This window comes from Rhineura floridana, chromosome 2 (assembly GCF_030035675.1).
Source record: "Rhineura floridana isolate rRhiFlo1 chromosome 2, rRhiFlo1.hap2, whole genome shotgun sequence".
In the NCBI taxonomy this organism is placed as follows: domain Eukaryota; kingdom Metazoa; phylum Chordata; class Lepidosauria; order Squamata; family Rhineuridae; genus Rhineura; species Rhineura floridana.
The window spans coordinates 95,138,732-95,153,586 of NC_084481.1; the positions used below are offsets into that span (position 1 = coordinate 95,138,732).

At 45.4% G+C, this 14,855-nt stretch overlaps 1 protein-coding gene across 1 annotated transcript in view; it reads right to left on the minus strand.

Annotated features, from left to right (window-relative positions):
- Positions 1–12,664, minus strand: part of TBX10 (T-box transcription factor 10) — a 14,000-nt gene extending 1,336 nt beyond the window's left edge. Inside the window, exons 1-7 of the mRNA XM_061612717.1 lie at positions 12,628–12,664; positions 8,013–8,274; positions 6,721–6,822; positions 4,725–4,896; positions 3,462–3,617; positions 2,306–2,373; positions 1,061–1,149 (exon numbers count right to left, since the gene is read on the minus strand). Of these exons, the coding sequence (XP_061468701.1) occupies positions 1,061–1,149; positions 2,306–2,373; positions 3,462–3,617; positions 4,725–4,896; positions 6,721–6,822; positions 8,013–8,274; positions 12,628–12,664 (886 nt within the window). The remainder of the gene's footprint in view (positions 1–1,060; positions 1,150–2,305; positions 2,374–3,461; positions 3,618–4,724; positions 4,897–6,720; positions 6,823–8,012; positions 8,275–12,627) is intronic.
- Positions 12,665–14,855: the final 2,191 nt, after the last annotated feature.

The window sequence follows — 14,855 nt, forward strand, 5'->3', positions numbered from 1 at the left end:
TTGGCGGCTTTTTAGTTTAGAAAAAAGGAGAGTCAGAACTGACATGATAGAACTGTATAAAATTATGCATGGCACAGAGAAAGCAGATAAGAAAAATTTTTCTTCCTCATAACACTAGAACTCACGGACATTCAATGAAGCTGAATGGTGGAAGATTCAGGACAGACAAAATACATCTTCACACAGTGCATAGTTAAATGATGGAATTCGCTCCCACAAAAGGCAGCGATGGCCACCAACTTGGATGGCTTTAAAAGAGGATGAGACAAAGGCATGGAGGATAAGGCTAACGGTGGCTACTAGCCATAATGGCTGTGCTCTGCCACCATAGTCAGAGGCAGCATGCTTCTGAAAACAAGTTGTTGGAAGCCGCAGGAGGGGAGAGTGTTCTTGCACTCGGGTCCTGCCTGTGGGCTTCCCCCAGGCACCTGGTTGGCCACTGTGAGAACAGGATGTTGGCCTAGATGGGCCACTGGCTTGATCCAGCAGGCTCTTCTTACGTTCTTAAGCGCAAGTGTAGAAGGTAACAGTGCCATCTGACTGAACAACATGATTACTACTTGTATGCTCTACTGTGATGCCGCAGAGCCCTGCATGGACCTCATGGCTTCAACAAGTACTATATTGGCGAGGTAATTTAGCCACACCTTCAGCAGCATCACATGAATAGGGTTGTTGATACACTGCAGTTTGAAAACAAAATCAAATGGCATATCAAGAAAAGCCAATATCATGCCAGTCTACATAAATTGCACTGCTTCTAATCACAGAGTGAGCGAAAGAGATGTAGAGCACAGAGAAAATGCTTCCTAGCCCTTACTCAGTGGCATCCTTTCTCTGGCTTCTGACAATTTACTACCTGTGTATGTACTAACTAATTTTTACACGCATGAGGGGGAGGGAGAAAATAGATTTCAGCTGAATTCTGCATCCAGTGTTTAATTCTCTGCTTGACAAAAGTCTAGAATACAGGTCTGATTATGACCAACCTCAAGCAGACCCTGCAGCCTCTGTGGAGTTCTCTGCCTGCAAGGCTTGCTTGGGTTTTTTTCTGCCTTACCCTTTTCTGGGGTCTCCTGCAGCTGGGCTAAAGGAGCCACACCTCCATTTCGAGATAAGCAGCCTAATAGTTGCCCTGGTGACCCTGGCCTACACACAAACAAAAAAGACAATTAAGACATGCACTTTATAGGTGATAGGCTCTGTGGAGAAAAACCAGGAATTTCTCATTGAAGTAGGACCTGCAGAGCTATAGAGGAAATTGCTAGGAGCATTCCCAGACCTGGCTGCTTGATGTTCTTCTTACCATTGTTTTTCCTGACTACTTTTGCTCTACTTGGTGCTGGTCAGGTGGCCAAGGGGAAAAGAGGACAGGGTTCCTGCACTCTTATTTAATAGTTACGCAGAAGGAGGAGTTACAGCTTGTGCAATTTACTGCACATGCCACACTTCCCTCTTCTGCGCAGGTATTAAAGGTGCAGGAGCCCTGACCTCTTGCATCTGGCTACTGGTGCTTGGGAGTTCCAGCTTTGGGCAGAGCAGCATGTGAGGTGCCCATGCTATCAGGATAAAGCAAAAGAACTCAGGCTTATTGAGATGTGGCTTTACAAGTGCCTTATATAAGGGTTAGGGTGGCCAGATGCAAAAGAGAATAGGGCTCCTATTTCTATGTTGGGTAGAAAAAACCAGCAGGTGTTGCTTTTCATGCAAACTACATGCTGAAATTCCTTGTTCTGTGCAACTATTAAAACTGAAGGAGCCTGTCTCTATCTGCCTCCCCATCATAAATGTTATTAATACTTTTCTATCTCTAGATATAAAGAGGGTGTGTAACTTAAACACACCTGGGAGTGCCAATGAATTCAATGGTGCTTGCCTGTGAGTAGACATGCATAGCAGTCTTCTATTAACCAAACTGCTTGGTAGCCACAGGCAACCAGGAATTCCATGCAGATAAGTGGGCTGATGGAGGAGGGATGGATCTCTCACTTCCACTGCTTGGATTCCATGCTGGCTGTGGAGAAAGGGAAGTCTGTCCCTTAGCTCCACTAGCCTGTTTGGTAGAAGACCACATTTTTACTAGCCTGCTAAGAGGCTAGTTGTATCCTGCATTTCCATCCTGGCTGTGGAGGGGGGGGCTTCCCCTCCTTTGCAGCCAGCTTGGAAACACAGACTGCTAGCCTCTTAGCTGGCTAGAAGCTAGTAATTTTTGTAGGCTTATTTACAAGACTGATGTCTAGGACTGCAGCGTGAGAACGGCAGTTGAGAGGCTTATCCCTCCCCCTGCATTTGAGTGGAGACTTACCAGTCATCTGGCTCGCACTCCCGGAACCCTTTTGCAAAGGGATTGCTAGCAATTTTCAGCTGTGTGATCTGCCAAGAGAGTGAGGGACTTGTCAAGTACACAACATCTTCCCTGCCACTCCCTCCCGCGCTTTCCTGGAGCTGCTGGCTTTCGCTACTCCCTGAGTAATTTGAAAGAAAGACAGGATATACAGTCAATATTTATTTAGCATTCAGTCCCAGTGCATGGTCTGAAGGCACAAGAGAGGGATGAACCTACAACCTGGATGGAAGACCTTCTGGGAACGACACGCATGCTACCTTGGATTCCATGATGAATATAAGTGGGACGTAAATGTAAGAAAACAAAATAAATATATATTCATTTACATACGTACTGTGTTTTCATTGGACAATGTGTGTTCTCCAAGGAGCTTCGGCTAGCACACCTGGATGTGTGATTCCATTTTATCCTTGCAACAATTCTGGGAGGTAGGTTAGGTTGGGGGAGAGTGGCTTAAGGATACCCAATGAACTTCATGGCTGCGGGTTGAGTTGAGGGTTGGACATCCTTGGTCCATAGATATCTTTATCCATTACGCCACATTACAAAATAAATAATAAACCTTGTAGTCATTATTTGACTGCAGCACCATGAAAAATGCATTAGAGCGGGTTCCCAAACTGTGGTCGATGGACCACCAATGGTCTGCAAGCTTGATTCAGGTGGTCTGTGGCATGTCTGTGAATTCTACAATTTGAATTCTATAGAATTCAAATAAGATACAGTATAAGAAATTCTTTAGAATAACACAAAATGTAAGAAATAAAAGCAGCAATAAAAATACAACTAAAATATCACACAGCATCTAGCATAGTGCATTACACTTGCTACAATAGGCAGGAAAAAATCATTAAGTTGTCTGCCAAGACCCTCAGCAATTTTCAAGCGGACTCGGGGGGGGGGGAGGTAAGTTTGGGCACCACTGCAATAGAATCCTGCACAGATTTGATTGCATAGCAGAGGGCAACAGCCTGTGAAACAATCTGCCAGTCTCTACTAGTCACACTTTGTAGTGCACCAACCCTCGCGCTCTCTTACTGATCAGCCCTCCTGTGCAATACTGACCCGTGTTGTTGGAGTGTTTGTGTGTGTGCGTGTGTGCGCGCTCTCTCACCCGGTGGTTCTGATAGGCTGTCACTGCCATGAACTGAGTCTCAGTAAAGATGAAGGACTTGAAATTCTCCTGGGCATAACGCTCACTGTCTGGACGGGGATCCACCACCACCACATGGAAACGTGGCTGGTACCTATGCATAGAGTTCAGGATGATCTATTTGAACAAAAGCAAGAGGAGAGAAATTTCAGATGGATGTTAAATACATAGGCCCACATTTAACAATCACCATATACTTGTCCAGAAGCATTGAATCATCCCCACGCCTTCGCAGTCTCACACGTAGATGTATCCCCTGGTGAGGATTAACAAACCCTGAGTGGTGTACAATCAGTAGGAACTCCCATAAATATACTCACTATTACAAGTTGTTTTCATTTTAAGTACTAGGAACATAGAAAACTGCCTTATGCAGGCGTGTCTCCCAGCCCTACCTGGAGATGCTAGGGACTGAATTTGTATAAATACCGCCAGGCTACATGCATTGCATTACATTACATATGTAAAATGCATGTTTTTATGCTGACTCTATTTCTCTGAGATGTGAGAAATTCCAGGGACACAGTGCTTACCCTCATTTGGTTTCCCTTTGCAAGAGGTCCGTTCTGCTTCCGTTCAAATACAACTAAGTATATTGCCACCTAGTGACTAAACAATATAATGATACTGTTATGAGCATGGGGGGGGGCTGGAATGGATGATTTCTGTGGGTCACCTTTCCAGCCTCTGATTTGGAATCCTATGCCTGGGAGGCTGGCTCTGCTAGCCAGATGAATCTCCTTTGTTAATCAAATAGAGTGGCTAGGTAGTTAATGGTCCTATTTAGTTGCCCCGGCAACTGGTGAAAGGGGCTAGGAAGATCCTTTTTGTCATTTTAAACTCTACTGGAGGAGAGTCTCCCCCCCACTCCTGGGCGGGAAGAAGTGTGTTTGGGGTTGGTAGTGTGTGTTCTGGAGAACTAGGGCTGCAGGCATGCGGAGAGGCTGGCTCCCTGCATCGTGACGATAGGATGCCCCTGCACCTAGATGGAAAAGCTGGATATTAGACTGCTGATGCCTTGAACCCCTCCATCCTAAGCTCAGGTTGGAATGTGTGTACATAAATAAACCATATTTCATAAAGACACCGCAGTCTCCGCTGGCCTTCTTCCCAAAGGAAACTAAACCCTGGATGGGCGCAGGGACCCCCTGAAATCTCACTGCTCGGAGATTGGGGGAGGCGCGCAACAATACCAACCACAAAGAGGGTCCCATGATAACTTACATGGCCATTGTCATCCATCAGGTTGTTGGTGAGCTTGAGCTTGTCAAAGGAGACGATTTGCCTCATCCACTGGCCTCCCTTGGCAGGGGAGTCAGGGTGGAAGTGAACCCGGCCAGGTGTAGCAGGATCTGCCTTGCCAGCTACTAGCCAAGCAGAGCTATGGAATGCATATCTGTAGGGGAAAGGTACTGCGTTAAGGCCCTACCTGATAGAGGACTTGTGAGAACATAGATATGGGGTGGATCCACTACACATGCCTTGGTGTATTGTCTCACATAGTGTGTATATATATATATAGGCCTAAAGCATGCACACACAAAATTGCTACTTTGTATGCCATCAACGGCAAAATAAACTAGGAGGCATGAGCTGCATGACAAACACATTAAAGGGCTTCAAGACTGAAAATTCGTAAAAAAAATGCTGAACTCAAGCATGTTAGAATGGTGAAAAAAGAAAATAAATAGAGGACAGAAGGGAAAGAGGGCATTTCATATGAAATATATAATCGATTGAATTTCATCTTTCAAGTACATCATAAGATCACAGCTTGTCTTGGGTGCCACTAATTCCCTTCCAATTCCCTGTGTTCCCTTAGTGGACAACTGAAGGCCACTTCAGCAAGTAAGGTGGAGGGCAAAGACATATTTCCCTCACCAAAACAACCTGCTGCCAAGTCCCATTGTTTTCACTCTGGGGTTGGCAACTGAGAGCCAGACTTGGCCCAGGGGTTGTCGTATGTTGATCCCCTAATGTATATAGTGATATAATGAACACTGTTTTTAGGAAGACACTTTCTCTGTGCCCTTTATTTCTGATTCCCTTCTATCGTCCTAAGCAGTGCAGAAAAATGCTGTGCTGTTTTTGCGTGTGGTATGTATGTGTGTTGTTAATGGTTTGTTGGGGTTTTGTTTCTGGGTTTTGTTTAAAACAAAATCTTACAATCGACAACAGTTCCCCCTTCTGCTCTCCCTCCCGCTTTTACCCTACCCTCCAATTTCATACATCCTAGCCCATCAACCCGTAAGTTTGCTTCATACCTTCAAACTCCAAACAATACAAGAATAAGAAATAAAAAGAATGTTACCCCCCCCAAAGAATTTAATTGTTTTAACTTATTTGAATCTTTTTCTATTATTGTAGCCCATCCTGGGATTTTATAGTAAAAAGCAGGTAAGAAATCCAAGAAATTAGTGTGTGCGTAATGTTAAATTCCTGCTCCATATCCTGCCTTTAATAATGGCCCCAGATACTATTCAGCAAATAAATCCACTCCAAATCTCTTGGCAGCTCACTTCTTTTTTCTTTTACCAAGCAAGATCTGCTCATGTGCTGCATCAGAACACAAGGGTGGAGTAGATTGTATCCCATTATTTGGCTCCTCTACCCCTTGAAAAGGACCTAATTACCACTTGCTTCCCTTTAGGGATAGTGGTTAATTTGTAAAATTAGAGGTGCTGGAACTTAAAGCCCACCTGGAAGCTATTTCCCATAACTCTGATCCCAGGGCTGTGTGGTTACTCAGTGACAAGAGATGTGCCTTTTAATTTTTTTGTTCGTTTATTACTACATTCCATCTTCCAACACTAAGAACTGAAACTCCACTCTGGCACAGAATCTCAGCTCAGTTTGTCAGTTCAAACAACCCACTGGGCAAAGGACCACAGGTTTTTTTATTTTATTCCATTCGTTTTATTAACCTAAAAACATAAACATATCTGGAATACAACAAAATGATTGGCAGCTCCCTATATTAATTGCAGTAAAAAAACCCAAGTAAAATAAAATCAAAATATGTCTCTTGCAAATATAAAAATCAGGGTGACTTGGTTCAGAATTCCCTGCTATGATCCATGAATGTACAGAAATCTTCCATTGAGCCTAGCTCCTTCTTTGCTGTATGATGCCATGCCATGCTAGCTTGCTCTCATTGGCTGGCTAGCTACCTAACGAAGGGGAGCAGAAACAGCCCCACACTCACTGGCCCAGACCATACCGGTATCTCTTGTCATCCAAAGGCACGAAGTCCATGAGCAGCACATAATCAGCCAAGGGATCCATGCCAGATATCTTCACCTGGAAGGTGGGGAACATCCTCCTGCCACCGGGAGAAAGGAGTTTGCAAGATGATTCTGCTTTCCCACAGCCTCTTAGCCTCCATCATACCCTGGGCAAAGCAGGATAGCCAATGTGTGTCCTCCACATGCTGTTGGACTCCAACTCCCATCAGCCATGGTCAGCATGGCCAGTGGTCAGGGATGATGGGAGTTGGAGTCCAGCAACACATGGCAGAAACCACATTGATTACTTCTGGGGTAGGTGCCTGGGGCCTTTCCCAACAGGCAACAAGCCTGAGGTGATGTGCTGCAGCCTATAGAGCAATGGCTCATGGTCTCTTGCCCATTGCGGTGAGAAGCCCACTGCAGGTCTTGTCATGGGGGCCACAATAAATACCAATGGATTGTAATTTCCCGAAGGTACGCATAGATTTGTGGTACAGTTCATTCCTTAGGAGTTATAATGCAAGGCATAGCTTGGTCCATTTAAACAGCTTTGCTTTCCCCCTCCTATGCAATGCCAACAGAGTTAACAAAGACACGAGTTGTGTCAAGCAGGCACCCATGGACATTTTTTCAGGCGATACTGCCCTCTCCTGGTAGTTGCCTTCCTACCGCAGGTGTGGGAAACCTCAGGCTTACTGCAGGCGTAATATAGCCCTCCAAATCTCTCTATCTGGCCCATGGGACTCTCTCCAGGCCACACCCCTTTCCATGCCACACTCCTCTCTCACCCTGTTCCACCCCTCCCCGGCTTTTGCCTGGCTGGAATGTGTCCTTGAACTGTGATAATGTCTCTTGCTGGCTTGGGTGGAGAGATGTGTGTGTAGAAACCACAGGATTTTGCATCACTTGAATGTAGCCTACTGTACAAAGGCAAGAGTGACTTTTGTTATTCCACCCATTTTTTGACTCTGGCCATGCCCGCCACTGGCATGTGGCCCCCAGAAGGTTGCTACTATGAAGGAATGTGGTCCTCAACCTGAAAAAGGTTCCCCACCCCTGACCTAATGAATGCTTGAATTTTCAGGTATTCCATTATTTATGTAGGGCACATTATGAAGAGCATTGTAATTTGGTGTTAATCCTTAAAGTTTAACAGGGGCCTGTTAGACTAGTAAAGGCTAAGGATTACTGGAGTTCCTGTTTAGTCACTTTATAGATCAAAGCTGTGTTTTTTAATCCTCATTCCCTGATGTCTGTATTATGGACCTAAGAACATGCTACCTACCGCCCAGCCTTGGTGACGATCATCTCGGTGCCAAGGCTATTGAACTCCTCCCAAAGACTCCTCATCTCCAGTTGCACAGTGACATCAGACACACACTGGTTTTTTCTCGCCACCTGGGAGCTACCCCCTTGCTTCACTACTCCCTCAGCTCCATACTGCTCATATTCTGGTGTTGTCCCCAGCAGACACGGTGTTCCCACAGGGCTTGGTGAGAAAGGGCAGTTGTCGGATGTCAGTACGCTCAGGCTCGCCGCAATGAATGCTGAGGGAGGAGAGAAGGAGAACCGGCATCAGTCCAGCCACTCCAGGGACTAGCATTCCTTGGGCAGCATATTTGGAGCTGGGGAGACTGAGTTGCCTTGTCCTAGGCCCCATGGCAGCCTTCTTCAACCATAGGTCTCCAGAGGTTGTTGGACTACAACTCCCAGCATCCCTAACATTGGTTAAGCTGGCTGGGCATGATGGGAGTTGGAGTCCAACAACGTCTGGGGACCCAGGGTTGAGGATCTCTGTCATAGGGGAAGATATCAAAGTCACCATCTGAACATGTTGCCACAACATTGTCTATGCCAGCCACCTCCTTAATTTTGGCTTTTGTTGAACCAGCTACCTGTTCTAGAGTTCCCTGCTCTTTCTAAATAAATAGGAGGTGAGAAAGAGGAATTACAAGAGTGGGAAACCTGTGGCCTTGCAGATGCAAAAGAAGAGCAATAACTGGGTAATACTAAAAACCCCAGGTCTGGAAGTGCCCTGAAGGTCTGGTACAAAATATATGAAGTGATGAGTCTGCATCCCGCTGGCTCAGCTGGGAAAATAACATCTACCCTGTTATAGGCTTCAGTGTTGAATTTTCAAGACAGGCGGAATCTGCTTTAACTCTCATGGTTTTCGTTTTTTGTTTTTGGCAGTAGGCAAGGGGGAGAAATTTGTGAACTGAAACACAGCTATCCTTCAAAATCTGCACTTCTCCAAATTATGTGATGCTGTTCCAAAACAAAAAAATGTGTGCTAAAAAGCATTTGTTAGGAGGAAGTGTGCCAAAAAAACCCAAGTGAAAACATAGAAACATGCATGATATTATGGGAAATGTCTTGCAAAAATGGGAGTATTAAGAGAAATACACACAGAAATGTGTAAGAATTTTCATATGGAATTTTTAACAAAATAATAATAATAATAAAATAAAAATAAAAAGTTCATAAACTGATGCAGATATGGGGTGAACTGAACAATTCAGTTCACCCGTTTCATAAAAAAATAATACACATTTTTGTGTACATTTCTCCTAATACATGCATTTTTGTGCACACCTCCGCCTAATATATCCTCTTTTTTGTACAGATATTCTCTCTACCATCATGCCTGTATGCACTGGAGGATATAACATGAAGCACACACTGGTGGACACAAGCAGAGGTGATAGATTAAGGCCCCAATTCAAAGAAAATAAATTATATTTAAGTCCCATTAGTATAAATGGGCTTCAAGGTTGCATGTGGGGCAATGGGGAGACTCGATCCCTCCTTAGGAGCAGAAGGAGAACCCTGCTGCATCAGACCAAAGGTCCATCTAGTTTTGTTTCCTACAATGGCCAACCAGATGCCAACAGAAACCCTGAAGTAGGACCTGAGCACAAGAGCACTCTCCTGCTGCTGATGTTCAGATGTATCCTGCCACTGATACTGGACATGACATGTAGCCATGATAGGCTAGAAGCCACCGATAGACTTACTCTCTTTAAATAATACGTGAGATGCATTCTTTTCTCCCAGTACCACCACCACCTGCATGATCTCTGTCAGTGAGGGCTGAGCTACCTAGTGCTGAGGAAAGGGAGGATAGAATGCATCACATATTATCTGTGGAGTGGCTTGGTCATCGTGGCTATATATGAACATGGGAAACTGCCTTATACTGACTCAGGCCATTGGTCCACATAGTTCAAAATGGTCAACGCTAACTGGCAGTGGCTCTTCAGGATTTCAGACGGGACATTCCCAGTCCTTGCTGGCAATGCTGGTGATTGAACGTGGGATATTTTGCATGCATAACTGATGCTCTACCACTGAACTCGGTATATTCTTTCAGCTCTGATGCAGTCATTGCTCAGGGATCGTCTACGAAAGGAGAATGAGTCCATTCCCTCCCTCCATCCTGTGTTTGCTTCAGGGATAAAATTAGGGCTCAGGCCCTTGAAACAATGGTTGGGGGAGGGATTGGGTCTCAGAGGGCTGGCACACAAGGGACCAAATGTATGGACTGTCTCTGACCCAGCTCTTTCCTTCTTCCTAGTCTCCACGGTCATACAGAAAGCGGGATTGGACCAAGATGAAGGAGGTGTAAACATTAGAGGGAGAAATATAAATAATTTAAGATATGCAGACGATACCATACTACTAGCAGAAACCAGTAATGATTTGAAATGAATGCTGATGAAAGTTAAAGAGGAAAGCACAAAAGCAGGACTACAGCTGAACGTCAAGAAGACTAAAGTAATGACAACAGAAGATTCATGTAACTTTAAAGTTGACAACAAGGACACTGAACTTGTCAAGGATTATCAATACCTTGGCACAGTCTTTAACCAAAATGGAGACAACAGTCAAGAAATTAGAAGAAGGCTAGGACTGAGGAGGGCAGTTATGAGAGAACTAGAAAAGGTCCTCAAATGCAAAGATGTATCACTGAACACTAAAGTCAGGATCATTCAGACCATGGTATTCCCGATCTCTATGTATGGATGTAAAAGTTGGACAGTGAAAAAAGTGGATAAGAGAAAAATCAACTCATTTGAAATGTGGTGTTGGAGGAGAGCTTTGTGCATACCATGGACTGCGAAAAAGACAAATAATTGGGTGTTAGAACAAATTAAACCAGAACTATCATTAGAAGCTAAAATGATGCAACTGAGGTTATTATACTTTGGACACATAATGAGAAGACACAATTCACAGAAAAGACAATAATGCTGAGGAAAACAGAAGGGAGTAGAAAGAGAGCAAGGCCAAACAAGAGATGGATTGACTCCATAAAAGAAGCCACAGACCGGAACTTACAAGATCTGAACAGGGTGGTTCATGACAGATGCTCTTGGAGGTCACTGATTCATAGGGTTGCCATAAGTCGTAATCAACTTGAAGGCACATAACAACAACAAAGTCTCCATGGCAAGTGGGCTGGTGGGAGATGTGCAACTGGCCTCCATTGAGTAATTCTGCCTGGCTCCCCATTCTCCCACACACTCCCTCTCAGGGCTAGTACCTCCTGCTGAGGATACTTTCCAGTGGCATGAGAGCACATACCATGCATGCTCCAGGCAGTTTAGAGGGAACACCAGAGTACTCTACCATCAGCTGCACCATATTGACCCCACCCCAAACATCTGGTTTGGCCCTGTAAGTCATTGCCAAGGCTGGTCCTCACATACAATCGGGGAGGAACCATTTGGACTCCACCTCAGGCAGCAAAATGTCTTGGGTCAGCACCATTCATGGCTTTATAATTTTGTTACTCAGAGTCCAATTTTTACCCAGGTAAGTGCTTACCTGGGATGGAATGAGGTCACAGGAGGCTTATGGTATTTTGTAATATTTGTATTTGTTTACAAATATACAGCTCACAGTTGAAACTCACAGTTAACACTCCAGCAGACAACCAAAGTCCACTGCTTCCACATCAGGTCTTCAAGAGAACAGCCTGCACACTAAGATGCTCCAGAGCTCAACCTATCTCTGTCCTCAGGTTGCTTCTGAAACTCCCAACTACAGGCTGTCCTTTTCACACAGGCACTTGGATTACCAAGCTCCTTCACTGATTAGGGGTGGATGGGGATAGGTGGGAGGAAGAGGAGGCATCACCTTTTCAGATATTTCCTTAGCCATTCTTAGGTATTGAGAGCCATCAACCCAATCTATATAACAAAGGGAATCTTCCAGACTAAATCTATCCAACCAGCTGCAATCTTCCTTATACAATTACAGAAAAGGAGTTGGAAGGTATCCAGGAGGGTCATCTAGCCCAACCCTCAAATCCCATAATAATATGGAAATAGTTGGACTGGATCTGCTCCATAGTCCATGTGGCTCAGTGTTACAGCCGTGCCATCAGATGCTTCAGAGAAGTGAGCAATATTCCCATACAGTGCAATAAATTCCCTATGAAGCTCTAGAGGAACTTCTGAAAGTTTCCTCAATAATTCCCAGTCATCAGACCCATTATCTCCCTCAAACCTGGTAGTACTCTTATAGCTCTAGATAAGGTGTCTTTCAGTCCAATTCCATGGAAAATACTCCCGGTTATGAGATTTCAGCCCACAAGTCACGCCCACACTAGTCTCTGCAGCATACACCTCCATTTGCCCACTCAGGAGGCCAAAGAGCCACCAGCTTCATCCTCCATGTACTCTGTTGGTGAGCAGCACATGGAAAATTAGCTTGGGAAAGGGGCACCTCAATGGAATTCAACAATGCTTCTTCTCTGAATGGCAAGGCAAATGCAGGAAGTCATGAATGCAAATATCCTAAACCACATTAAGGAATAGTAACCTATAGAGACGAAGTAAAATGCCCAAAGAGAAAAGCAACAGGGTCCAGAGTGCTGAAGGGTGCATGCATACCTGGCTCCTGCAGCGCCCAGCAGGCTTTACCTGACATTGTACGCGGCAACACTGGGATGACTCTGGGTTGTTACGTTTGTCTCCCCTCTCGGTCTTGCTACTTCCTCCTCTGCAGTGTTCTGAATTTAATCTCTGGGATGGTGTGAGTGGTTTTATTTTCCTTCATAGCAGGGGTTGGGGGACAGGAGGTGGGTCCATATCAGCTGAGACTTCCACTCCCTCCAATGGGAAGCAAGACAGGGAATGAGTGAATTAGGGAGAGGCTTGGGTGATATGGTGAGACCAACAGCGCACGCTGCAGGCATTTGGGTATGCACATACATGCAGCAAATAAAATGCACAGCGATTAATGAGTAGGATGAGCAGGTGGCCAGGGGCAGCAGCCCTGGGACCACATCCTGGGCTGAGACAATATTACTAAAGCCAGAGGGCTAAAGCTCCCTTCAAGGGATAGTGGGCACAACAGTGTTAATTTTTTTTTAGTATTTGTCGGTGATCCTCATAAAGACAAGGTGGAGGTCTTGATGGAAGAGTCAAAGTCTGCAGCATATAGACAAGGGAGGACAGGGCTCTAGGTCAAGATCTGAGTACCTTTACATGTTGTACAGAGAAGGGGATTTCGGCAATATAGCTTTTCTCACTGTTGTCGTTTTGATGACACAGTGAGATGCCCTTGCAAAATCCCCCATCTGTGTGAGTAACTATTGAAGGCACAGGACCCCATCACTATCTTTCTCTAGGTACATAGGAAGCTGCCATGTCAGACCATTGGTCCATCTAGCTCAGCACTGTAAACACTGACTAGCAGCACCTCTCCAGGGTTTCAGCCAAGGGTCTCTGTCAGCCCTATCTGGAGATGCTGGGGGGGGGGGGATCCCGGCAGCAGGGTGTTTAAGGCCACTATTTTCTCTAAGTTCATTATCAGAGGAATCTGTGGTGTAGCATCCAGTTTTGTTGCCTGTAACAGCTATGATCCATGTGGTTCCTGGGAATTGACGTGATTCCATAGGAATGTATTGCGCACAGCGTAATTTGAGCAGTGAGAGACTTCCAGCTGTTCCAGCACTTACCCAAGGTTGAGTTTCCTTAGAATGAATGTCACTGAAGACTGTGGTGTTTTGGGATATATGGTTTTATTTACACATATATATAACCTGAGCATAAGGTGGAAGGGCTCACAGCATTAAAACTCCAAGAGATCCTGCTTCCAGCCAGGGAGGCTTCCCAAATCCATAGCTTTGGATTCAGCATAAAGAGCAAGTCAAGCCTCTGTGTCTTCCCAGTTCCAATCTCCAGACCAGACTAGCAAAGGTGAGGGGGAAGACTACCCTCCTGAAAGAGCATCACCAGCCAGTTGTTCCTATGGTAACACATCTGTTCTTGACCAACTCTTTAGACATGTAAATAGGGTGCTTAACAGGCTGGGACTAGGGCCATTAACTTAACAAAGAAGCTGGTTTGACCTCTTCAGCAGTCCTCTATTACAGAGTCCCATCATACCAAACCACAGGCTTGGAGAGGACCCACAGGCAGCATCCGGACCAACCCCCCAATCCTATAACAGTATGGCTCTTTCATTATTCCTAGATAACAAGAACATAAGGCAGCCGATCTGGCATGCATAACCGAGACCTGGGTGGGCGAACAGGGAGGAGTTAGTCTCTCCCAGCTCTGCCCACCGGGGTATCTGGTCCAGCATCATGGTAGATCTGAGGGTCGGGGAGGCGGGGTTGCTGTGGTCTATAAGAGTTCCATCTCACTCACCAAGCACCATGTCCATGCAGTTACTGGTCTGGAGTGTTTGCACCTTGTGTTGGGCCAGAGGGACAGACTGGGAATCCTTTTGGTGTACCGACCACCTTGCTGCCCAATGGCTTCCCTAACTGAGCTGACAGAAGTGGTCTCGGAGGTATTGTTGGGATCCCTCAGACTATTAGTACTGGGGGATGTCAACATCCATGCCGAGGCTACTTTGTCTGGGGCGGCTCAGGACTTCATGGCCACCATGACAACCATGGGGCTGTCTCAATATGTTAGTGGCCCAACACATACATCGGGGCATACTCTTGACCTTATTTTTGCTACTGGACATGGGGATAGTAATCTGGATGTGGGGAGTTTTACATCTCTCCCGTTGTCATGGACAGATCACTGCTTGCTGAAGTTTAGACTTTCAGTGGCCTTTCCCCTCTGCAAGGGTGGGGGACCTATTAAATTGGTCCGCCCCC